Source organism: Xyrauchen texanus, chromosome 23 (assembly GCF_025860055.1).
Source record: "Xyrauchen texanus isolate HMW12.3.18 chromosome 23, RBS_HiC_50CHRs, whole genome shotgun sequence".
In the NCBI taxonomy this organism is placed as follows: domain Eukaryota; kingdom Metazoa; phylum Chordata; class Actinopteri; order Cypriniformes; family Catostomidae; genus Xyrauchen; species Xyrauchen texanus.
In genome coordinates, this window is record NC_068298.1 from 14,700,226 (window position 1) to 14,727,517 (window position 27,292).

Sequence of the window (27,292 nt, forward strand, 5' to 3'; positions counted from 1 at the left end):
TAGTGAGTGTCAGTCTGATAAATCATGCGTTCTATTTAATAATTTGCAGAGTTGGGAACTTAATTTTTAAAGTGTCCTTATGTTATTGATATTTCTGGATTAGAGCGGCAGAGCACTTCTGGCGAATGGCGATCTCTTTCATGGGCAAGAGAGTTAAAAAAAAGCTGCTCTCAGCCAGAATAATCTCAGCCGTATAAACGTATGCGCAGTATCAAATACACGGAATGTATTATAGTAGTTAACTGTAGAGAGCACATCAATATGAAGACAAAGCCAAATCCTGGACATTAAGAGGCTATTTTGAAATTCCGTCCTGACACTTTTATCAGGTCTTAAAAAGAGAACACGTCTGGGCAAAAGAGGACATTTGGTCACCCTATGTTAATTTTTTGGTTGGTTTGTTTGTTTTTCATTGCATCACAAATCCCAAGTCCGAAAGGCTCGAGTCCGAGTCAAGTCCGAGTAAAAATGCATCCGAGTTCTTGACAAGTCCAAGTCCATTAAAATTGTAATGGTAAAACGTCAAAATAAGAGTTGCATTTAAATAGACATAGATATGACAGAAATGTAGAACTACTCTATAGTTATGTATTATTTACTGTAATAATAAAATAATAATTGTATCATATTAAGCCATACCTAATAGTTGTGCAGCTCTTTATTTGATAGTTGTATTTGATGCCGTTAAATGTTGGACAAAACAGCACAAGCGCATAAACATAGAGCGCTAGTTAATTACAACAGTGTTAGCACCATCACACAGTTTGCACGTAAAATGTAAACCTACAGAACTTGCAAATCCCAAACTCGAGCACAAAAAATATGATTGTGCACACAAATCTAAAAACCTCTTTTAATTCTGTTGCTCATGGCTTATATTCAAAATAATATAAAACATATCTTCAGGACAATGACAATATTTTAATGTGTGGCTTCAGGTCTGATAATGACTGATGGTTGTCGGTATGGTCCACTAGTTTATCTAAAATTATCTTTTTGTTTATCTTAAATTAATATTTTTAGCAGTGGTGTTTTGAAGGGGATGAATTACTTTTACATTCTACATTTAGTAATTTAGCAGCCACTTATCCAAAGCAACTTACAAGTGAGGAACATAGCAAGCAATTTGTAATACAAAAGACAAAAACAATATCTCAGAGTAGTTGGAGTAGTATATATGCTAGCGCAGAAGAAAGAGACAGACAAGGGAAGGGTTATTTTATTAGTAGTATTATTATTAAATAAGTGCAATTAGTGTGGGTTGGTTTGGTGCTCATAGAATAGATGTTTTTTCAGCTGGTTCTTGAATGTTGAAATGGTTTCAACAGATTGTGTGGAGGTTGGAAGCTCATTCCTCAACAAAGGAACAGAGAAAGTGAATGATTGTGAAAGGGACTTTGAGCCTCTTTTCGATGGGACCACCAAGGGCCACTTGTTTGACCGTGAACATTGACCGTAGAGAGTGATTGGGGACATACAGTAAACCTGGAGGAGTGAACTGAAGTGGCTGTCCTGAAGACCTGATTCAAAGCCTTAAATTGAATGCGGGCAGCTACAGGTGGAGTGAAATTCAGAGTGGTTTGGCATCGAGTATTGATGCTGACTACCACCCCTGTAGTTGCAAGATCGAATTCAGAGCGTGCTGAGTTACTCTAGCCAGGTCTTCAACATAACCAGATTGTCCGGGTTGCTAGGGAGGGTAGAGTCACATGGGGTAACCTCCTCGTGGTCACAATTAGGGGTTCTCGCTCTCAATGGGGCATGTGATGTTGTGCTTGAATTGCGGTGAGTAGCATGAGCCTCCACATGCTGGGAGTCTCCGCTGTGTCATGCACAGCGAGCCACGTGATAAGATGCGCGAATTGACTGTTTCAGAAGCGGAGGCAACTAAAACTTGTCCTCCGCCACCCGGATTGAGGTGAGTAAACGCGCCACCACGAAAACCTACTAAGTAGTGGGAATTGGGCATTCCAAATTGGGAGAAAAAGGGGATGAAATAAAAATTTGTAGATCAGCTGCACTGCAGTGTTCTGGGCCATCTGCAGTAGATGAATTATGCTTGCTGGGAGGACAGCCAACATGGTTTTGCAGTAGTCCAGTCTTGAAATGACCAGAGCTTAGACCAGGAACTTCAGACAGGAAAGGTCTGATTTTCCTGATGTTGTAAAGCGACAACCTGCGACCACCACTCCCAGGTTGTCAGATGTCCTGTTTGGCATTAGTGTAGTTGAAACGAGAGGTTGTGGTCAGCAGACGGGAATTAAGAAATGCAGCTTTGTTTTGTTTTTGTGTCTGGATTTGTTTTGGTTTGCTTGTATCATTTTAATAATGGCTGCTTGAACTTAATTAGAATGCCGAAATCAGGAGTTTGACTGGTTTAAGTACCTTTTCAGCTGGTCAGCTTTGGAGACCAGCTTCACGACCATCTAAACCAGCCGTTTTTTTTTTTTTTTTTGCTGTTTTTTTTTATAACTATCATATATAAAGTGCTGCCTCACTGCTTTCTATCAAACATTTGCTATTGTAAGACAGATCATCATCTCACCAAATGGCTTCTTTGCATTATATAATGCTGGCTGTATTGTCTTACTGATTTTATTTCACGTACCACACACATTTCTCTGCGTTTGAGTCTTATCAGATACTGTTTATAGTTAGTCATTCAGGGTGAGATCATATACAGCCTCACAGCCTGTAAAAAGACTGTTGTAAATAGACACATTTGTACATTAATTGCTCTACTTCTCTTTCCTCTCTCTCTGTCCAGAGTTGCCATGGCCACCGCCTCTTCCCAGGTCCTCATCCCAGATGTCAACCTGAACGACGTCTTTGACAATTTTGCCCTTGATTTCTCCAGGGAAAAGAAAATCCTGGAAGGACTGGATTACTTGACAGGTAAAAACAGTGAGAAACTAAACACTTTTTCCACAAATGCTTTCTCATTGTATTCAGTCCTACTTTAATTAAGTATGTATGTAAGATAAAGTCAGAATTACTTCAGCCGTTCTTTTTGTAGAAATGTATCAATACATCCTGTCTTGACGGGTGTCTTCTTTTCCAGCACCTAACCCTCCCTCTGTACGTGAAGAGCTCTGCACCGCCTCTCACGACACCATCACAGTGCACTGGACCTCTGAAGATGAATTTAGCGTCACCTCCTATGAGCTTCAGTACACCATCTACACTGGCCAGACTAACTTTATCAGTGAGTCAAAGTACACACTGTCCTACACAGCCTTGTTCAGATCCTGAACCATCAAAAACTATTTTCTAACACATCACCATTTTGTCTGCATCTCACACGTGTATCCTCTATAGTCCCTAAAATAAAGGTTCTGGATAGAACCAAAAAGGTTTTTATTGCATAATGCCATAGAAGAACCTTTTTAATTCTCTAGTTCATCAAGAACTCTATACAGTGAAAAATGGTAATTGAAAAGATGAGCGTGATTTACTGTACCTAAGATGCTGCAAAGGATCACTGAAGAGTATATGTGCAAAGTTTAAGTCCATGAGTAGATTTTTCACATTTCACACAGTAGGTAAGAATACATCCATATTATGCATGGTAAGATCACACTTTACATAACTATGAGTTCAGCAGAACGTTCTCTCTCTGACAGTGTTTTTATGTAACATAGTCTATTGTAGGTCTTATTTTCAGCACATTCCAGCTCTGTATAGTGCTCCACATGTACAGTGGAAATATTGTATACTTATACTTTTTAAAACCTACAAGTTATACGTCCCCCACACCTTTTTTTTAAGGAAGAGAAAAGGTAGAACACTTGTAGGTAACACCAGTCGAGCTATGTGGAGTGAAAGAGCTCAACACTGTTAGGAAGAGCAAAGGAAATGCTATTAATTGCTTCAAGGCGAGTGAAGCACTCTAACATACAAAGAGGCAGACAGTTTCTTTCCTGTCTCTGTCTTGCATGCAGACCTGCTTTTCAGTTACCATTCAGTCTGCTTCGGTAACAGAGTATATTCATTTCAATCACTGATATAACCTAAAAACATCTACAGTGCTACTGCAGGCTCCTTGGAGGATACAAACAAACAGATAGAGAAATGGAGAGGAATTATTTCTTCCCAGACCTTTTTACAGCATTGCTCTTTGAATGTGAATGCCTAAACGGTGCAATACTTAGATGCGTTTGCTCCAGTCCCATGAGGAGCAATGGGAGCCTTTGCTTGTGCATTTGCACAGCCATGGGCAAAGTCAGGGAAAATGACTCCAAGCAAATGCTTTCAGCCCCCAGTAAACATCTATCAACTGCACTGCTGAGCAAAGGCAAAACATATTATCTACTCATTTCATCAAAATTGACCGAAATCACATCTCTTACACCAGTGGTTTTCAAACATGTTGCAGGTCTGTTAGGTTCGTGGACAGCAGGATAAACAATGTTAAATGCAAATAATAAAATCAAACTTACCAGTATAATGCATAGTTTAGATAGTAAAATATATAGGATAATCAGCTTTCAAAAAGTTAAAGAATACGCTTTCCATATCTTTTGTTGTTGATATCAAAGGCTGCGCATTCAATCAAATAAAAAAAACGTAATTTGACTCTGATTCATGTCACTTGCTAATATGTTTAACCTCTTGATACACACCCCCTTTTTTAGCACAAACCATGAAAATGACATACCTGAACTTAAATGGTTGTATTTACTGGACCCTTTGGAGTATGGACACAGTTGTAGTATCTTTTGAAAGAAGACACTTTGGGCTTCAGAATTAATGTATGTTGTTATTTTATAAAGTTATAGAAGCTGAAGCTTATAGTATTGGAAATATTTTGTGCTGAACATGTTTTTATAATCTAGAAAAACAATAATAAAAGTGCTAAGACAACCCAGAAATACAATGTTCTCAAAGCCACAAGTCTAAACAATTCAAATTTGAAGATGATCTAACAAAAAATGAGGTTGCTGCCAGCTTTTTTCTCTGTAAAATCGCAGGAAGCATACAGAGTAAAATGAAGGCTCCGCCTTTCACTGCTTGGCTATTATGAATAAAACTACGCCCCATTTTTTAAAATAAACTTTGGAGACAGGCTTGTTTTGTTTATGAGACACAGTTTTACGACATGAATGCTGCTCAGGTTGCATAGTTTGTTGAAGAACGATGACAAAGGGTAATTATTTTATGGACAAAAAGTGCTGTTGGATGTTTTTTCAATGAACGCTTGTCATGGACAATTGACCCAAGTAAGTGTGGTGAAATGGATTCATCTGGCGATCGTGTTTTCATAACAAAGGTATAAAGTCCCGTTTTGATATTGCAGGTTTTCATTTGTACTCCTGGCACAAATAACTAAATTGCTGTTTCTTGACCATTGCTATTGTGAAACAGAGATCGGATATCAATATTGAACATAATTGTTCAATTGTATCAATATTGAACGGATATAATTTGTTAACATTAATTACATTTATAGATGGTAAATTGTAAGCAGAGTGATGTCACTATCGCGGATTGCGTATTGGACTGGTTAATACTAATAAAATATCTAGGCCAGTGTTCGTTCCATTGGGTTAGGCTGGTAAATCACACTCCTATTGTTATTTTGTAAATTTTGTAAAATTGTAAATGTTCCTATTCATGTTAATCATTTAGCATTTTATTGGGTCTATGCAGTTAAAGGAAATATTAATACAGTTCAATATTTGACTTGAGTACATTTTTGTAAAATGTTTGTATGATATAATATTTTTGTACTATGTTGGGTAACCACATGATGTCCAGTTTCATATATAGGTCCTGGAGCAAAACCAATTGAGAACCTCTGTCTTAGACTAAGATCATTCCGTTGACTGAAGGGTTTGGCTCAACTATGCTAATGTTCATAGAGAACAGTGAGTGAGAATGCCATTAACTACAAAACCCACACAAATAGGAAAAAGCTTGATTTTTCTCTCTCTGTGTTGGCATAGTTATTGCGTTTTGCCTTCATTTGGACAGTGTAGATAGATGTCCTTCTACAAGGAGGTATAATCAGATATAGTTTCAAGGCAACATATTTTAATTGTCTATAGGTTTTATTTTTTTAATCAATTCCCTTGATTGTTTGTCATGTTTGAAGGCCAGTAAAATTGATGGCTTTGATTCATGTTCCCCCTTAGCAAAACTGTATTACATTGTTCAAGACTTTAATAGCAAAAGCATAATATGCAAGGGCCCAGGCTGGATAACAGGAAGCATCTTTTTAATTGCAGTCATTTATTGTGATATGCCAGTTTGTTGTTACCCAGTGTTGGACTAGTAACATTATGCCTCTCACTGCCTTTGACATGCTATGAAACAAATCTATACATTTCCGCTTCATTGCACTCGGGTCCAATAAGCGTAATTACCCAACTGCCATGAAGGAAAGTCTCCCCTTTGGTGATCAATTAAAACGTGCCCAGAATTGAGCTTTATCAGCAATCTCAAGCTAATAGAACAAAGAGTAGTGGCAAACGGGACATAAAAGCATCCTCACTTTGCCATTTTAGGATGGCAATTTGGATCATTTGTTTTGTTGAAAGAAGCTCACAGCCAGCCCTGTGAAAGAAGGCACTGTAAAAAATAAAAAAGGGCACTGGCCTGGCATCGGCCATGATTAGATCTGACATGAGCTAATGCTCTTTGCTCCGCTCGCCTTGTGACATTGATTGATAGTGATACAAGCCGCTGGACTTGCATGCTAACCTGCAGCAAACAGTATGCAAATGCCGCTGTCCTTGCAGGAGAAACTCAGGCCACATCAACTAATCTGACGTGTGTACCCCTTGGACAGTGATGTGGGCTGTGACTCATGGGTAGTGTATGGAAAACGGAAGAGACGTGGATGTTCCAAAGCACGTAGGCTGTCAAAATGGTAAAGCTGACAGTTGTTACAAACTGGATCGTGGTCATACCAGTTAAAGAAATGCATGTATTATGCTCATCTGTCTCTGTTCCCCTGCATAGTTCATATTTATTTGATTACGTCTGCTCCCACAAATCTGTAGCTCAGACAATGTAAAAAGACAAAACCTTGTGGAGAATAGTGAGAGGGAGAGAGAGAGAGAGAGCGAGAGCGAGTATGCACATAATGCTATGTGTAACTATGCTATGATGTAAGTACCCTCACCAAATGATGTCTTGTTTGCTAATTAGGGGAATTAAACAATTACGATTCGTCTTAAAGATTCAGGTTCCATTAATTTGGAAATATGAAATGCAATTGTTATTTGATTTACTACCCTGTAAATCAAATAAGAACAATAATAAATACAGTGCATCCTGTAAACAAATCACAAGATCTTTTCATATTTTAACAGAGCAGATTCTTGCAAGGTGTGTATTTATTTTGTTAATTCATAATTGTTTGTAAAATAACACCAGTTTCAACAAAACTGTCATTGTCATTGACATTTCCATATCAACAACCATCCAGTAATTCCTCTGGCTGAAGTCTCACATGCCCTAAAGGAATACTTCACCCAAAAATTTAAATGTTCTCATCGTTCACTCACCCATATGCCATCCCATATGTTTATGACATTCTTTCTTCAGCAGAACACAAAAAAAGATTTTTGGAAGAATATTTCAGCTCTGTAGGTCCATTAAATGTAAGTGAATGGGTGCCAAAATTGTGAAGCTCCAAAAAGCACATTTAGCCACCATAAAAGTAATCCATACGACTCCAGTGGATTAATTAATGTCTTCGGAAGCTTTACATCATGCGAGAGGCCATTTGAACTCCACCTTCGTGAACATGCATACTACAGCTGGCCGGAAGCAAACATTTTTAGTAAACAAAAAGAAGACATTCATTAATCCACTGGAGTTGTATGGATTACTTTTAAGGTGGCTAAATGTGCTTTTTGGAGCATCAAAATTTTGGCACCCATTCACTTGCATTGTACGGGCCTACAGAGCTGAAATATTCTTCCAAAAAATCTTTGATCTTTGACATTAATGAATTTGCATAGTTGTTTTTTTTTATGGAAACTGAATTCATATTTTGATTATCTAGTAAGGTTCCACAGTATGTATTTTCAGGCAAACCCCTTTAAACGGAAAAATATTCCAAATATACCACAAACTTTTGCACCTTATTGCTTAATAATGATGCTTAAATAAAACATAATGCTTTCCAAATGATGCACAATTTCACTGAAGCTTCGCAACAGGGTCATAATGGGACACAATGTGCCCAGCCTGCTTCTGTGATTTATTACCACAACATAGATGATGATTATTTCTCTCATTTTGTGGCTGAGGTTAATTTACAAAGCACTGTTACTGAGCAGATAATCACAGAAGTCATTAAGAGTGGTCAGGCAGGCATTGATGAACTGTCATTTTATGTTTACATGATGATGTAATGATGATGTATTTACATGATGATGGCCATTGTAAGACAGTGGTTCAGCCATATGTCTGCTGCAGGGGTTCTCTTGCTATACTCTGGGTGAGATTGTCAGTGGTTACTGCCAAAGTTCAGGTTTTTGTACCTTAAGATATTCATAATCTGGGCTCTGGAGAGCTTCACAAGAAAGAGAATGTAGAATAAAGACAATCCACTTTAGCCAGTGACAGAGAATTATTGCAGTGATTGTGAGAGTATGTTCTGGTTTTCCATGTTTTAGATGAACTGTTAGAAAATGCATTAATGTGGAATGATAACACGCAAGTATATGCGCATACATAATGCAGAGTACCAAGATATGTGCTTTTTAAAATATGTCAAAGTAGTTTATGACAGCTAAACACTTAAAGGTGCATGCATGGTCATGAAAACACATGCACTCAATAGAGCAACCCCATTGCTGCATCAAAGGTTTGGATTTGCTGACAGTATTGGGATCAGCCCCGTCCCCGTCTTGTGCTTTTGCTCTCTTTCATCTGCCTACAAACACATGCACTAAGACTCATTTATGCACAGTCTATTATACCTATTCTTGCTGCCTTCTTTTTACCCAATGTCACATGCACATACCTTCATCTGCCTCTCTTTGAAGTCTCTTTGTCAAACAATAGCAAAGAACTTATAATATAAGCAGTATATTGTTGTCAGCTATTCCAATCCCATTCTTCAAACAACAGCATCAAACACTTTTTGATATGGGCCTGTTAAAATAACTATTGCTCATGAAAAAATATTAAAGAGATGTGCAGAAGGCAGAACTTAGACATGGAAGAGACTGGTTAATGCTTAACAAGCTTTGCTTTTTTTTTCATATAATAATTGTTACGTTATCTAATGTTTATGTTTTATTCATTTTCCTATGTACTAGAATGTATAATAAGCATTTCAATTCACTAGCTGGCAATGTTTTAACTTAGACATGTGGTTTACATTGTGCTCAATGATGTAGTAGATGTCCTTGCCAAAGGGATTTGTTTTGCCGGCTAAAAGCTTTTCTCTTTAGTGGTCAAACGATTTAGTTTTTTCAGTGGCCGATGCTGTTATCTAAAGAGCAGTGTGGTTATGATGTGAAAATTAATAAAATGTATACAGAATGATATTTAAGCAATATTACACAAACTAAACAGCCTTGACAGTATTTAGTACAACAGCACAATTGGGAGTGTAAACATGAAGTTAATACTGAGTGACTTAAATTTCAGAAACATTATGGCCAACATTTCGAACTATTTTTCTTTTCTACACAAAGAATAAAATAAAAACTATTTTCTCAATCAAAATAAAGCCAAAGCAGAATCAACTATTGTGTGTCACACAGTATTACAAATAAAAAAAAGTGTCCCAGTGCAGTTATAATAAATATTAGCACTCTGAACACTGCTTGGCCAATCAGATTCGATGACTGGAACTAACTGTTGTATAATTAATTTCTTCATATCTTTTGGAAATAATTTTAATTATAAATTGTTGATTAATATACTGGTTAGTAATTTTTAATTCTGAGCTATGAAGTTGTATTTGTACTCTTGAATATAATGAGTAAACCTTTTTTTACACAACACCTTTGAAATGATCTTTATAAAGTGCTTTACACACAACGTACAGTATGTACATAAATGTGCACATACATACTATACATACATAGGCATTAGATTGGCACACATGGTTCATGGCAGTGTTGATGTCTCCCAAGAGTATTCTGGGCAAAGAAAATTGGCTTGGGGAGGGGGCAACTCTAATTGACTGGAAATCATCCTGAGTCTCTCCAGGGAAACTCCGTCTACGCTCTCAGAACATGTGCTATATATGTATTCATATCAAACAGAAATAGATATGCCATGATAATGTTAGCATCATACTGTATTTACAGTTCCCATTTACTGTGTGTAGTTATCGTTTATTTTTCTCCTTTGTTAATGTGGCATAGTTCTGACTGAGAGACATTGAAAAATAACTCTCTCTTTCACTCCTTTCTTGCAGGTCTGTATAACTCTGTAGATAGCTGGATGATCGTGCCCAACATCAAGCAGAATCACTACACAGTGCATGGTCTGCAGAGCGGCACTCGTTACATCTTTATCGTTAAGGCCATCAACCAGGCAGGCAGCCGAAACAGTGAACCTGCTCGCCTCAAAACCAACAGTAAGTCCAGTCCTCATGAGCTGTACAATGCAAGGATCTATAAATCTAGTGGTCAGTCGATACAGGTTTTTTAATAGCTGTTGCCAATGTTGCTGAGAGCAGTGTGGAATGTAGTGCTAAAATGAACATTTATTTACAAAATAACTACTCAAAATTCACTCAAAAATATTTGAAAACTCTCTCTGTGATTAAATAACTGTAGGTTGTTAGTAGGCGTCCAAATTTGACTGGATTATCCAGTCAGACTGGATTAACAAATAACTGTCTGCACTCCCATTGGTAGTCACCACATTGTGTCACTTTTCATTTGCATTAAGGTGAAGTCTCAAATTTGTCCCATCACCAACGGTCACTGTCACTCATGTTGTTGAAAATTACCTTTAAATAAAAATGAATGACTTCTGGTTGCTTTGTTGCTGCAAATCACTGTTTGTGTGAATGTCCCTTAAAACTGAAGTGTGTAACTTTTTTTAATGATGAAATAGTTTCTCCTATCCCAACTTAATATGCAGAGTATACTACAGTATAAGTAAGCTATTCGTAGGTTGATTTCCTCAAAAACTGTAAACACTGTGGCACTGTAAAAATATTTTGAAGGTCCTGACTGCACACTGAATATTGGCTTAACCAACGGTGCACGTTTGGTGCAGGACTATCTGTTTGTTCAACTGATGGTATACAGGGGAGTATTTAGGAAGCTGTTTTGTACCATTAGTGGTGCAGCAATTACACACTTCTGATCTAATACTGTGTCTCAAGTGTGTTATATGACCTACTCGCCTCAAAATAGAAATTTTAAAATTGTATTATTGAATATGCATTAACACTTAACTGTTTTTTTGTAGGAACATCCAGGCAGTGCATTCTTAAAGTCTTTTCTAACAGTAAATTGGGCTTAGCACACCAGTCATCACCTCACCAGCTCTCATATCCAGAGTTCTAGTGTATATGGTGGTCATACATCAGTTTAAAGGCAGTGTTAATGCAGCAGCTCTGTCATACTCTACCCACTCAATACCTTTATTGGCATTCCATAAGTGGCAGGCATATACAGTACGTTTATATATTATAATACAAAATATAATTTTTTTTAAGTTGTAACAAAAATGAACTATATTCCCTCATTCCCCTAATGTAGCCTATTACAAATTTAATAGAGCTGAGGTGATATTGTAATATTTATTATGACTCTATTTCTGTAAATTCAAGGGTGGTGATCTAGAATTCTGAGCCGAAAATGGTTTCCATGTCTCGCGACATGCTTCTCACTGGTTCTCGCTGCGCAGAAATTACAAATTGTGTGCATTTAAGAACTCAAAAATATACCTGCTTTACGCACGCGCTGCTCTGTCTATTGAGCCGTATCCAACTACAGAGCCATATGTTTTCATTAGCGGAGGTTGTGACTCCGCCTGTCTATTTGACACTGCTGCTAAACTAGACACTTCAGATGTGTCACTAGACTTCAGAATCAGATGAATCGCGTTACTAATGCATACCAACATGTACAACCCCAATTCCGAAAATGTTGGGACAGTATGAAAAATGCTTATAAAAACAAAAAGGAGTGATTTGTAAATTATATTCACCCTTTTCTATATTCAAAGCACTACAAAGTTTTACATTGTGAATTTCATAGTTTTATTTATTAATTTTTTTTAATGTACAGTAATTTCAAATTAGATGATTGCAACACGCTCGAAAAAAGATGAGATTGTCAATTTAAGACTAGTAACAATTTGGTGAGTTGAAATAACAAAGCGATGTGAAACAGATGTTGAACAGGTGAGGCAATTGTGTCATAATACTGTATAATATATAGCCTAGTCCTTCAAGAAGTGGTGGCTCAGTGGTTGAGGCTCAGGGTTACTGACCAGAAGGTCGGGGGTTCAAGCCCCAGCACCACCAAGATGCCACTGTTGGGCCCTTGAGCAAGGCATTTAACTCCAGGTTGCTCCAGGGGGATTGTCCCTGTAATAAGTGCACTGTAAGTCGCTTTGGATAAAAGCGTCTGCCAAATGCATAAATTAATAAATTAATAAATGAAAGAGCCAGGATCGTTCAAGACTTTTCAATTTGCTTAAGCAAATAATCCAGCACTTTTGAGAATAATGATCCCCAAAGACAAATTGGAAGGACTTTTGGCATTTCACCCTCTACAGTGCGCAATATAGTTAAAAGATTCAAGGAATCTGGTAAAATATTGCTGCGATAAGGGCAAGACGAAAACCATTTCTGATTGCACATGATCTCTGATCACTCAGACATCACTGTCTTAAAAAACGACATTCATCTGTAATGGATATCATGAACATTGGCTTGGGATAATTTAAGTAAACCTTTGTTAGTCAACACCACTCGCCGCTGCATTCACAGATGCAAGTCAAGAGATTACTATGCAAAGCAGAAGCCCTACATCAACACTGTCCAGACGCGCTGCCAACTTCACTGTGTTAGCTCTCATCTTAGATGGAAAGTAGAACAGTGGAACTGTATTTTGTGCTCTGAAGCATCTTTGAAAAATAAAGCCGTCGTGTTATCCGGGCCAAAGAAGAAAAGGGCCATCCAAGCTGTTATTAGCATTACATCCAAAAGCCAGTGTCTGTATTGGCCAGGGATGTGTCAGTGCCCATGTCATGGGTATCTCGCATATCTGTATGTATATACTGCCATCCAGCACTGTCTTTTCTAAGGACATCCCTGCATTTTTCACAACTTCAAAACACAATGCCTGGATTTCAATTGCATGACTATGTAAGCAGAGAGTATGGGTGCTAGATTGGCCTGCCTGCAGTCCTGACACCGGTCATTTGAGAATGTGTGGCGCAATATGAAGCACACCATATGGCAACAAAGACCCCATACAATTGTGCAGCTAATGACCTACATAATGGATGATTGGGGGAAAAGTCCACTTTCTAAACTTAACAAACTTGTGTCTTCAGTGCCCCAATGCTTAATAAGTGTTATGAGAATAAATGGTTACGTTTCACAGTGGTAAACACTCGACTCTCCCAAATTTTATGGAGCGTGTTGCAATTATCTAATTTGAAATAACTGTACATTTAAAAAAATACTTTTTTTACAATCACTCATTTTTGATATTCGATATTTGAAAATCACAGTATTTTTCATACTGTCTCAACTTTTTTGGAATTGGGGTTGTATAATGGAGAACTGGTATAATCCAAGTCTAGATAAGCCTTATTATGCAAAGAGGAGCTTGATGATAGATTTGATTAAATGACTGATAAATGCCCCCCATTTGTAACCAAATGCCCCCTCTCAACTAATTTGCTCTCAGCACCCCCTGGAATCCTTTGAACACCCCCTGGGGGCTGTACTGCCACCATTGAGAATCCCTGAGCTAGAGCATTTCATTTTTGGAGTTCCCAAGGGTCAGTCTTTGATGCTCCATTCAGTTTTCAAATGTTCTGTGACTTTCTAGATATGATGATCTAGAAGATAAGGCTTTGCTCCTTTTTCCATCATTCAAGAGCTCAAACAGGTCTTATTTAGAACTTTGCACTGTGACACTTTGAAGTGCAAAACCCACAATAAGGGTTTTCAAATCAAAGCACAAAGCAACAAACAGGAGATGCTGCTGGGATGCAGGATCGAGTCTGGCCTATGTCATTTGCCAAGCCTATTTCCCCATTCTCTACCAATTTGTTTGGTGTCTACTTCTCTCCTGTACTATACAATAAAATCACATAAACTCCATAAATAATAAATGAAAAGACATTTTAGGGAAAATATATCATTTTGATAATTGCTTTGAAGCTTTCTTTACTTCATCATAAGTCGTGCCCAGAACGCATGATGAATGAACATGTAATGCTCACACAATCAGTTTCTGTGCTATGATATGCAGTCAAGTCGAGCATGTACCTCCTGGAAATTTATATATGGCAGATTTAGTCACAGAATGTGGAGGGAAACAGTGACGTTTCAGGAAGTGAAAAAAGCTGGTACTGAATTTATTGCATTAATATTATTTTTTACACATTAAACAGTCAAATATTAATCGCAGAAATTAACTTGTTAAATTTCCAAGCCATTGTAACAATTACACAAAGTAATGTTTTACAATACTAGCTATAATGGAATACTTTCAGCTCTCGTAAAATAAAAATGTTTACTCACTAATACCCGTCTCTCTGAGGATAGATTTTGAATGACAGCAGCACAAAAGTAAGCATGTGTCTGCCTGCCTGTTTGTTTGTTTGCGCAGTCACACTGTGTTCCTATAGGAGACCTTTCTTGTTTAATCAGCACTGTCATGGCTGGTGGCCGCACATAAAGAGACATATCGAATGACAAGCAGCCCCAAAGGCAACTATGTTTACTTGTTGTTAGAAGATCTCAAAATAATATTTACTCATCCTGCACAGCGCAGACATCGCTCAAGCTGTCAGCGGTCACCCCCTCCCCTGCAAAAAGCTCATAGCACCGCGGCCCGAGAGCAAGAGCCCAGTCAACAGCGTAACTTCACTACGCACAGTCTGAAGTTACAGAAAAACACAGCAGTGCTTAGATGGCATATTACTGGAGATTACAAAGGGGCATATGTTTTGCCATTTTTTTTTTTTACATTTCTGTATAGCCAGCATGGTATAAATACTGGATAATATTACGTGTCGATGAAGAATTAATTCATATCTTTGGTGATACTTTACATTTATTAAAAAAAAAATCAAGTGTTACATTACATAATGCTAAAAGATGTGTTTTACTTGGATAGAAAAGTCCATGAAACTGATTCATATTTTTCAAGTTTTAATATATAAATTGATTACTGATCTGTTAAGCATTATATAGCTTGCTAAGGACTTATTAATGAAAGTTATTAGAAAGTTGTATATTTTTTAACATTATATATTTCACCCTATTGTTCTCTGAATTGAAAATGATCTATTTACTGTTTTGAAGGAAAATGTAATGCAGTCTTTTATGATATGGCCCCAGCTGGCACTTTTCATTTCATAGTTGCTCGGTGAACTTCACATTGTTGTGCTTTACGAATAAATCTTTGACTATATCTGATGCCGGCGTCAGGGTCTGACTGCAGCTGTCATAATTCAGCAAGTTCTTTTCTCACTCAGCATTCCTCGTTTTTGCGGTTTTGCTCGCTCAGATATTTTGTCACTTGACAAAATAATACTTTTCGGGTTTATCAGTATTTTTTTTCACAGATTCTTGTCTTTTTCTGGGTTTTTGGCTTTTGTCGTCTTGGTATCCACCCACCCGCCACCCCTTTTCTATATCTAAGTGTATCTTATAAAATATATCTTAATTTTTATTTGTGAGTTGAACAACAAATATGTATTTGTACACAATGTGCAATGCACATTTCTACTATATCAGACCTTAAAAATGCTTTTGTTGGTGTTTTCTGATGTTTTGATTTAGTGATTTTAAATATTTTTATTGCATAAATGAAATTATTTAACTCAGAAGCACGTACAGTTTTAAGTAAGCTGACAAAACACATTTTACAGTGTAATTTCCAATAGTTTGCATAACTAAGCGTAGACAAAGTCCTTACCAGCTTGCTAGTTAGCACAGTTCAGTAACTGTTTAGACACCTGCGTTTAGACGCTTTTAGTTTATTCTAGCAGGCAATAATAGTTTCATGTGAAACTTGATTGTCTGTAGCATCTGCATCTCTTTTTATAGTGCCCTCAAAGACATGCTGCAAAATGGCATGACTGTGCATGAGTGTCGAGAATGGCTGCACTTACTGTGATAAGCAGTTCAAAGACAACGGTGGATTAATTTAATTGACTTCCAGCAGCACGTCGCCAGAACCTTTCATATCTGGGTGCAGTAACTCACACTCTGGGCACAGACGATTGGTTTGTAGGAAGAGACAGAGCGGAGCTGAATGTCGTCCTGCATTGTCAGTCATTACACTAGGGATGGGAAGATTTAGACATGCCAAAGTTAAATGTTGAGACTGCAGGGGTGACCTCTGCTTTTCAAGAAATATTAAACTCATAAAATGTCTTCATTTAGCTTATGATTCCCTCTTTCACTCTTACACACACACACACACACACACACTCTGCCTTTTATCACAAGCATTCATCTCCAAATTAAACCAAAGAGTTCAAAATGATATTGACCATATTGCATGAATTACAAAATTCCAACAGATCAATGAGTTATTCAGCTCGCCAAACTCATTCCACTGGGTCTCATTGATGCAATTTTCTGATTTCTGATTCTGTTTTCAGTGATGATTTTTTTGACCTCTGCTCCTCAGGCCAGCCTTTCAAACTGGACCCCAAAATGGCCCATAAGAAGCTACGTCTGTCTAATGACTGTCTGACCATGGAGAAAGATGAAAGCTCTCTGAAGAAGAGCCACACTCCAGAACGCTTCAGCGGGACCGGATCCTATGGTGCAGCTGGTAACATCTTCATTGACAGTGGCTGCCATTATTGGGAGGTTTTACTGGGAGCCTCCACTTGGTAAGTGATTTTTAGATGGCATTGAATACATGGTTCCCATGATCATGGCAAACCTGGAAATAACAGGGAATCTTTTTAATTGTGTTTTCCAGGCCTTGAAGTCATGGAAATGTATAAAATGAAAGTGTATACATGCACTGTCCTACACCAATTATGGCTAATTAGCGACAACATGTAAGGTCATGTAAACCTTAAATGGTTCTTTTACGAGAGGTTCTCTCGTATTACGTAAGCTAGCTTACGCTACGGGAAAGATTCATCTTTTCTGAGATATTGAAGCCAAAAAATTATCCTTAATTTTGTATCATTTGTCAACGCAGTGCAGCAACTGCAGACCTTGAGCGGGCTAGCTAGCGAGCTCATTGGTTGCTCTGCGGCAACTGCTGCAGCCTATAGACGAACTTGGGCGAACTCGCGTCCAATGAGAGGCGTCCGTGCGCTTACTGCATCAAAGCCCGCCAAAATGGGCATGACTAGAGTGCATATAAGCGTAGTTCGTAGGCTGGAACCCTGATTTTCATCTCTTCAGCGAAGCTCTTCGCATCTCTGAACTGGAAGCCGCGTCGCCGTTCGAGGGGCATCTAGCAAGCTTGGACAGCGCTCGAAGAAGCCGGCCGTCTTCGCCACCTTCAGCCATCCTGCGAGCTACGCCATCCGGCGACGTATCCTTTTTTAGAGCAAGCTAAGTTCCTCAGCGAACTTCACAAAAAGAGTATCGAGTGTCTTTTTAAAGATGCCTCGCACTTCCTGCGGCTCATGCCGCGCTCCTCTCAGCACCGGAGACCGCCACCTCATCTGCGCTCTCTGCCTGGGACGGGAACATGCAGAGCTCGCCCTCGCTGACGGCGGATGCGACCTCTGCGAGGAGCTTCGATGTCGACCCTGCGGGCTCGACTCGAAGCATGCAAAACCGAAGCCGCCACGCCGCCTTTCGTTTCGCCAGCGCAATAAGACGCCCGCTCCCAAAGGCTGCCGGAACCGGTGTTAGAAGCGACTGCCTCGCCGGAGCCTCTCCCTCGAGTCTCGCTTTCACCCTCCCCGCCCCGGGACGCGCAGTTGCCGCCGAGCGGCCGCACTGCTGCCATCTGGGATGACGAGGCGGAGGATAAGGGTTGCTGTTCCATCATGGCTTCGGACAGCGAGGAGTGGTCAGGCTCCCAAGCCTCCTCCTCGGCCCAGGAATCCAGAGGATTCGGTAGCAGCACACCTTTGCCCGCCCTCCGCGAGATGGCGGTCTAAACCGGTGCTCCCGTCTAGGCCTGCAGAACTACTTCCGCCTGTGTTGGCCGCGCCTATGCCGCCGCCGGCCAAGCCGCATCTGCTCTGCATTCCATGGCCGTCTTACAGATCCTCCAAGCGGACCTCCTTCGAGAATGGGATGAGAAAGGCGGACACCCAGAGGCTGTTTCAGATCTAAGGAGCGCGACGGACAACGCGCCGCTCTCTCCGTCCGGTCTCTTCAGTTCCGCGGTGAGTGGCATTGTTGACCGTTTCACGGAAGTCCAGAAAGCCAACCAAGCCATGAATCTCTTTCTGCCTCGTCGCGCTAGCTCCTCTGCAGGCCACCCACGTGACCAGCCTCCTGCACGAGCCTCTTCACAGCGCCCAGCTCAGCAAAGCCAGACTTTTCAGCGTCGACAGAGCGGCCGCCCTAGATCGCGCTCAGACAGCCGCCGCAGACCGCCGCCCACCCGCGGGCCTCGGCCTAAGATTGCGTTGAAACCTGAGCAACCGAAGTCCTCCTAGCTTTGTTGAGAAAACGACGGCTCAGTCCCGCCGCAGCCGGACAGCCGTCAAAGCTTCGCCCTCTGTCAGTCCCCTTCTCTCAGGCTACTGCAGTGGTGGATTCAGCAGCCAACAAGCCAGTGATACTGCCAGCTTGCCTGCACTCAAACGCCATTTTCACGGCGACCCAAAGAAATCTTGTAAAGAGCAAACATGCCTTATGTGTAGAAAATGTGCCCACAATCCAGTGTTCACCCCTACACACAAGCATTACACTTCCCGTTTTCCTATCAGAGCCCACTCACATAAAGCGGACACAGCCCGCTCGAGTGTTAGAGTCAATAAACGCGCCCACGAATCCGTGCGCGTGCCCCTTCTCTGACCGCTCTGTCGCACGACCAGCCTTGTGTAGAAAATGTGCCCACAATCCAGTGTTCACCTCTACACACAAGCATTACACTTCCCGTGTCCCAATCAGAGCCCACTCACATAAAGCGGACACAGCCCGCTCGAGTGTTAGAGTCAATAAACGCGCTCACTAATACGTGCGCACGCCCATTCTCTGCCCGCTCTGTCACACGGCCAGCAAACACTTCTCTGTATGTAAGTCCCGTGCCTGTGACTATGCTCGCGCATCACTTAACAGATGTGACTCTTTCTCCATTCACCTCAGTCGGGAAGTCACTCACAGAACAGCCTGTCCCTGCTGTCTGCGAGCAGTCATGCATAAGCACAGTAAGCGCGCTCACACATTCTGTTCAGCGCGCTGTGTGCGGCAATCAGGGCGATTTGGCCATTCACCCTTTAGTATTACGCTTCAAAGCGTGGGAAGCTATCCCAGGATATCCAAATGGGTGTTAAGCACAATAAAACAGGGCTATTTGCTACAGTTCGATCGCCGCCCTCCCCGCTTCAGAGCGTGGCTCAAAACTATTGTGAACACGGAAGCAGCCTGTATGCTTCGTTCAGAAATAGCAAACCTTCTGTGCAAAAGGGCCATAGAGAAAGTGCCGCCTTCGCTGAGCGAGTCGGGGTTTTACAGCCGTTAATTTCTTGTTCCCAAGAAAGACGGCGGCCTCAGACCAATATTAGATCTCAGGGTTTTGAACAAGGTGCTTGCAAAAGACCGTTCAAAATGCTTACAATCAGGAAACTCCTCGCGCATACGCGCCAGGGGACTGGTTTATCTCTCTCGATCTGAAAGATGCCTATTTTCAGATTCAGATAAATCCCCATCACAGGCCATTCTTGAGATTCAGCCTCGACGGCCAGGTTTATCAATACACCGTCCTTCCGTTCGGCCTGTCTTTAGCACCCGTACTTTCACGAAGTGCATGGATGCGGCGCTCGCACCCCTGCGGAGTCAGGGCTTGCGAATTCTGAACTATTTGGACGACTGGCTGATTATGGCACAGTCACATACGGAGCTTCTGTCTCACAGAACAGTTCTCCTCAGCCATCTGAACAGTTTGGGTCTTGCAGTCAATTGGACCAAGAGCTCACTACAGCCCAGTCAGGCAATTTCCTTCCTTGGAATAGAACTAGACTCCGTGGCAATGACGGCTCGCTTATCTACATAGCTGCGCCGTGTTCAGCGACTAGCCGCGTCCTTTCAGATGAACAGCCTCACGCCTCTGAAAAAATTTCAGAGATTGCTAGGTTACATGGCCTCAGCCGCAGCAGTACTTCAGCTGGGTTTACTGCGCATCGCCCGCTTCAGCATTGGCTAAACACCAGCGTCTCGCCGGGCTTGGGCCACAGGCCGCCAGCCGATCAAGGTGACTCAGACCTGTATTTCAGCTCTGCAGCCCTGGACAGTGGCCGAATGGTATCAGCAGGGAGTGACGATGGGAGCTGTATCTTGCCGAAAAGTCATCTCGACAGACGCGTCCAACACAGTTGGGGCGCGGTCTGCGAGGGCTCTCCGGTTTTTTTGGCCTATGGTCAGTTCAGGAAACGCTCCTTCACATAAATTGTCTGGAAATGATAGCGGTCTCCCGGGCATTCAGGGTCACCACGTCCAGGTCCGTTCGGACAACAGATCTGTGGTATCCTACCTAAACCGTCAGGGCGGTGTCAGATCCAGGAACCTCTTCCATCTGATGAAACGCATACTGAGTTGGTCCCAGTGCCACCTGCGCCGCTGAGGGCGACGCGACGTGCCAGGCCACCTGAACGACGGCCCAGACAGACTGTCCAGAGACAATATTCCCCAGGGGAATGGTCCCTGCACGCTCAAACAGTCCAGAAGTTATGGCGCATATTCGGCAGAGCAGAGATAGACCTCTTTGCGTCAGAAGAGAACTCTCACTGCCCAATATTTTTCTCGAAGCGAGGACGCCGCTGGCCCAGGACTGGCCCAACCGCCGCTTTACGCTTTCCCTCCCGTCTCGCTATTGCCACAGGTAATGCAGAGGATCAGGGAAACGCGTCACTCGGTGCTCCTCATAGCCCCGCGTTGGGAGAATCAGACATGGTTCCCGGAGCTTACGCAGCTGTCACTGACAGTGCCGTGGCCCATCCCAGTGAGAGCAGATCTCCTCTCTCAAGCTCGCGGCACGATCTGGCATCCCCACCCAGAGCGCTGGGCGCTGCACGCGTGGGTGATCAACGACTACCCATCGCTCTGCCAGAAGGGGTAATAAACACCATCATACACGCTAGAGCCCCTTCCACGAGAAGAATCTATGCGTCAAAATGGTCTGTGTTTTCAAAATGGTGCACCGACAGAGACCTGGACCCACGGACATGTGGGGTGTCGTCGCTGCTCGTGTTTTTACAAAGAGCTGCTGGATAAGGGCAGATCCCCATCCACGCTCAAAGTGTATGTGGTGGCCGTCGCGGCGTTCGCTGAACCCCTGCACGGCCAGTCACTGGGAAAAACGAGCTGGTCATCCGCTTCCTCAGGGAGCTAGAAGGATGAACCCCCGCGCCCCCATCGGTTCCTATCTGGGATCTTTCTATAGTTCTCGAAACTATGAAAGTCCCCCTTTCGAACCGCTTCAATCCGTGGATTTGAAATACCTTTCACTCAAAACTGTTTTTCTGACTGCCCTGTCATCAGTCAAGCGTGTGGGAGACCTTCACGCGCTGTCTGTCAGCGCTGCGTGTCTTGAGTTTGGACCAAGTGACTCCAAGGTCATTTTAAAGCCTAGACACGGCTATGTTCCCAAGGTGATTGGTACTCCTTTCAGAGCACAGGTCATTTCCCTATCGGCGCTGCCAGCATCCGATAGCTGAACGCGACGCCAATCTCCTTTGCCCAGTCAGAGCACTGAGATTGTATACTGCGCGCTCCGCCTCTTTCAGACGCTCTGAGCAGCTTTTCGTTTCGTTCGAGGGCGCACCAAAGGTCTCGCCGCCTCGAAACAGACACTGTCTAGATGGATAGCGGACGCTATTGCTGCCGCATATGCGTCAAAAGACCTGCCATGCCCGTTGGGCATTAGGGCTCACTCCACTAGAGGCATGGCCTCATCGTGAGCATGGTCCAGTGGGATTTCCATTCACGACATATGTGTGGCAGCGGGCTGGGCTTCCCCCTCCACCTTTGTCAGATTTTACAATCTGGAAGTGCCCGCCCGGCAGGCAAAACTACTAGCGGTTTAATACGCTACAGCTCCCCTGGTGAGCTGCACTGATGGGACTCATTCCACACAGACCGGCACCGCCGCTCTGTCGTTCCCTTTCCACAATGTGCTTATGTATTACACACACACTGGCCCGCACTCTTGCCGGCCAAATATTATTTCCCCACTCACAAGGGCTCCCCCGGGTCCCCCACCCCGGGGCTCATGCAGTGGATGCTTGGCGCGACGGCATTGACAATGGGTTCCCGTAGCGTAAGCTAGCTGACGCTAATACGAGAGAACCTCTCGTAAGAGAACGAATCGGTTACCTAACGTAACCTCGGTTCTCTCTAGATGAGGGAACGAGTATTGCGTAGCCGGCCGTGCTCGCGCCACGAGCGACTTTCGCCTCATTCAATGAAAACCAGGGTTCCAGCCTATGAACTACGCTTATATGCACTCTAGCCATGCCCATTTTGGTGGGCTTTGATGCAGTAAGCGCGCGGACGCCTCTCATTGGACGCAAGTTCGTCTATAGGCTGCAGCAGTTGCCGCAGAGCAACCAATGAGCTCGCTAGCTAGCCCGCTCAAGGTCTGCAGTTGCTGCACTGCGTTGACAAATGATACAAAATTAAGGATAATTTTTTGGCTTCAATATCTCAGAAAAGATTAATCTTTCCCGTAGCGTAAGCTAGCTTACACAATACTCGTTCCCTCGTCTAGAGAGAACCGAGGTTACGTTAGGTAACCGATTCGTTTTCCTTTATCTAAAAAAAGTTAATAAAGAGTTAAGTAAAAACCAATCGGTGTACGTAGCTTTTTGGCCATTACTCTGATTTTACATTGTATGTAAGTAGCTTTACCTTTGATAGTTATATCAGCATATTGGTTTGCATGTAAAGGCACACAGTGATAAGACAAAAAAAACTGCACATTCCAAAATATTCTCCCATACAATTGTTCATTTGTAGATGGAAAAATCACAGGATTTTGAAGTGTGGAAAAAGTGTGGAAACCCTTCACATAATATTATGAACACTACATGTTTGTAATATACTTTTTTTCAACAAGAATTGCCATTAAGATTAAGCATGTATGGAATTCTATTTCCCTTTTAGGTACGTTATTGGTGTGGCCTACAAGTCAGCGCCCAAAAATGAATGGAGTGGTAAAAACTCATCGTCTTGGGTTTTCTCACGCTGCCACAACAACTTCCTGGTGCGGCACAACAATAAGGAGTCGCTCGTGGAGGCGTCACTGCAGTTGCGCAGGGTGGGGGTGCTGCTGGACTACGACAATAACTCCCTGTCCTTCTACGACGCCATGAACTCCCAGCACATATATACTTTTGATGTTTCCTTCCTGTTGCCGGTGGCTCCCACCTTCATGATCTGGAATAAGTCATTGATGATCATGTCAGGGCTGCCCGTGCCAGACTTTGTGGACTGCAGCGAGCAGCAAGAAGGCATTTGTCGCCAACAGGAATCACCTTATGTGTCTGGAAAGAAGAGCTGCCACTGAGACATTGGGCAGTGATTATTTCCAGGGCTTGCCCGATGTGTTCCTCAACCTTCCTCTGCCTCCAGTTTGGCAGGTTTACATAGCTGGGGTGAAGCTGCAAGTGCAGCATGGATTAAGGATGTGTAGTTGTTGCCGATAGTTTTGGTCACATATAGAAGCGTTATATGACGGCAAGACCTTTTTTATGAATTCTCTTAACTAAAACAGTTTAAATTGTAAATTATTTATGACTAATACGTTGGTTTACTTTTTTGTCAGTGTCAATGTATCCCTAAAAGCACTTTTTAGAGTTGGAATTTAATGTCCCTCTGTGTTAAAAAGATTGCTAATTTTGAGACAGGGTTGGACTTCCTTTTGGATAGAATATAGTAGAGTATATTAGATAAAAAAAGGATGTGAATTTGGTGTTTCTACTAAGGGTTACATTTATTATCTGATGGGTCTATATACTCTTTTCATATTCAGGGAGAATAAGATGATTCTTTAGATGAGATAATAGCATGATATGTATTTCCTCTGTGATTTGTTCTCACTATCTCAGTTTCTGGTTTTGTTTTTGTGAGAATCATGAGGCACAAAATCCCCTGGTGTTTTTTAACATGTATCTGTAATAATTGCTATATTATTATTACTAATGTTCCACACAATTCTATCCGTCTATGTGTTTTCAACCAAACCATCAAAAACTGAATTTTAAGACAACAGTGAATATTATGCCGATGTTTGTCATAGATCCATTCATTCAAAAATATTTAAAAGAAAGATCAACGATCAGCAACAAAAACGTTTTTGGCTTGGTTTTACATTTGCAGTTACAAATGAACTTCCTAAACAAATATTTCGGCATTCTCGCATCATAAATTATTCTATGCCATCAAGTGCATTTATTTTATACAGCCATAAGAATATAACATTTATGGCTGTTATGAATCTTACATGATCTTCCTGAGTGTTTTATTTAGGGCTATAATAAGGACACCCAGAGCTGGGTTGAGATGACGACAATCACTTGTACTCGTTCAGGCAAAAAAATCAAGTGTGTAGCAAGAGATTTTTGCAATAGCATGGTAAACTTGAGATACTTCTTGAAAAAATGGTTTGAATTCATTTGAATGCCGGTTCAGTGTAAATATACAGTACAGATTGGGAAGTGTACAGTAAATACTACTGATGCCACTGTCCTGTGGCAGTTATTGCTTCAGATAAGTGATGTTTCTCTCTTTTCTCTGCTGAATATAAGTGACTGGTCTGTTTTAGTTACTTTTTATGTATCTGATTGAAAGCACAGAGAATTTTACCATGACCATCACATCCACTTGCCTACACATCTCTTTTCAACACATGCTTTGTTTTCAACAGGCTTTTGTTTCTTTATGAGCTCCTAAAGAAAGTTCAGCAGGAGAGTTCAGGCTTTGTTCATAACACTAAAGGTTATACAAACAGCCATTTACCTCACTCCCTCCATTGGATGAACCTCTTTTTTCAGCCTCAATTACAGACATGAAAAATCAGAAATATTGATTTTCCACTTTTCCATTTTGCTCTTTATAGACTCTCTAAAGAATCTAGCAATAATAAGCCCTCAACGACACACTTCAATCGTCTATGAAGAGTACGGGGTCGTTCAGACTGTACGCAATCTTGCGATTAAAAAAAGCTTGATGTAGCGCAATGAATGGAAAATAATTATCAAGATGTGAAGTGGCTCGCCTGTGCAAGATCTGGCCTATTGGTCAAAGATGCCCATCTAATTTATATTTACTTAGAAAAACTATTCAAAAATAGTGCAGTAGACACAATAACACATTTGGTGTGAACAGCCTCTTGCTGAGGCCTTACTTAGCATTGAGTGTCCTGCCGTTTGTAATGGTTTGTGGTGAATAGCTACAATGGGATAGCCTGTTACATGCTACAAGTAATTTTAGATGGGTTTAAATCTTGGAACCATTTTGTTTTGGTCTTGCTAGGTCTCGGGCAGAAAATCAGTAGTCGAACAGTAGTTTTTTTACGTTTTTAGTGAGTTCTACACTGATGAAACAGCAATCAATATGGGAGACATATGGCACAGTCACATTGTAAGAGTTTTTCCTGTGTAAGAACTTCCCCTTATGTCATTATTGCTCTGTATCTCAGTCAGTTACTCACTAGTTCTGCTGTCACTATCCAACTACTGGCTAGCTGCTACAGCAGTCGCTGTCATGTGTCTTGGCCTGGATGGGTCTTGCTCTTTGGCAAAAAATTACAACCCTGCATGTATGAGGGGAAGTCTTCAATATTACCATTTATCATTGATGAAATATCTGTTGGCAAATCTGTTTGAGATTCGCTTTTTTTTTTTTTTTATCAGGTCACTAAACATGAAACTGTAAGTCTTTCAGAAGTCGGTGAAGGTGAGGAGCTGGAAAGCAAACCTCACGAGTCTCTCGCATTGGTTTTTGATATCTGATCTAGACGACATTTTCAATCCAATTTGTTTGAGTGCACTTCATTGGGTCACTGCATGACGATCTGGCCCAGGCTGAAGCACTTCCTGTGATATTCTCTGCTGTTTTATATAAAAAAATTTTATGGAAAACATCCAAGAAATATAACATTGTTACGGCATATCAGGTTTCCAGATAGCTGCAGTGATATTCTTTGCATTTAAGACTATTGTTGATTAACTAATTGCATTTCCATTTCAAGTGATTGTTTTTACATTTCTGGAAAAAAAAAACATAATAATGAATCCTCTACTTTGATATTTCAGTCTTTATTATGTGCTCAAGCAGCTGTTCATCAACATAGCACTATTGTTTCAATAGACAGAATTTAGCAAGAAAAGAATGTAAATCATAAAAGGAAATATATATTATATAAAATACAAATATATATATATATATATATATATATATATATATATATATATATATATATATATATGAACTATTGTTATTTATGTGAGTCCAAATAAAAGTCTGATCCCAAATGTGTGTTGTTGTATCTTTGTCCCATTTTTTGTTTTCCATAGAACATTGTCTTGTAGGAGGAGGTTAGTAATGCCAAATTAGTATACCCAAAATGTTAGGCAAGAGCACATAGAAGGAATGCTATTGCACTGGCATGGCACCCAGTGCCCACAGTCATGTAATAGGGCATTGCCTTTGTTCCTCAGCTGTTATATCTGGCACAAGGAAGATTCCGGCACTTAGGATACATGGTAGAAAGCTCACTTTAACGAGCTTTTTCAGTATAAGCCTGCATAATATAGAATCTCTAGATAAGAAAATATTTTTAAAAATCCAACCTACACCTGTATATTTCTAAATTAATATTACTACACCTGTGGTTACTCTGCTGGGTGACCTTTTTTAAATTTAGGTTAAATGACATCCACTAAAATGACTTTGGAACCAGTTGGTTTTCAGTAATGGCAAAAATCGCTAAGAACATTTTTAGTTCTGGCATCA

The 27,292-nt window shown here is 41.1% G+C and overlaps 2 protein-coding genes across 9 annotated transcripts in view; both read left to right on the forward strand.

Annotated features, from left to right (window-relative positions):
- Positions 1-26,683, forward strand: part of LOC127663077 (probable E3 ubiquitin-protein ligase MID2) — a 185,485-nt gene extending 158,802 nt beyond the window's left edge. For 7 of the 8 annotated variants that reach the window (XM_052154498.1, XM_052154497.1, XM_052154493.1 and 4 more), the window contains 5 exons: positions 2,768-2,895; positions 3,062-3,205; positions 10,391-10,552; positions 16,821-17,028; positions 23,441-26,683. In XM_052154498.1, coding sequence (XP_052010458.1) covers positions 2,768-2,895; positions 3,062-3,205; positions 10,391-10,552; positions 16,821-17,028; positions 23,441-23,843 — 1,045 coding nt within the window. In that variant the 3' untranslated portion in view covers positions 23,844-26,683. Of the gene's footprint in view, positions 1-2,767; positions 2,896-3,061; positions 3,206-10,390; positions 10,553-16,820; positions 17,033-23,440 lie in introns of those variants that run through there. The other variant, XM_052154501.1, reaches the window with a different exon arrangement.
- LOC127663079 (long-chain-fatty-acid--CoA ligase 4-like) overlaps positions 1-27,292 on the forward strand; it is a 188,958-nt gene that overhangs the window by 117,259 nt on the left and 44,407 nt on the right. The gene's annotated exons all lie outside the window — the stretch shown is intronic.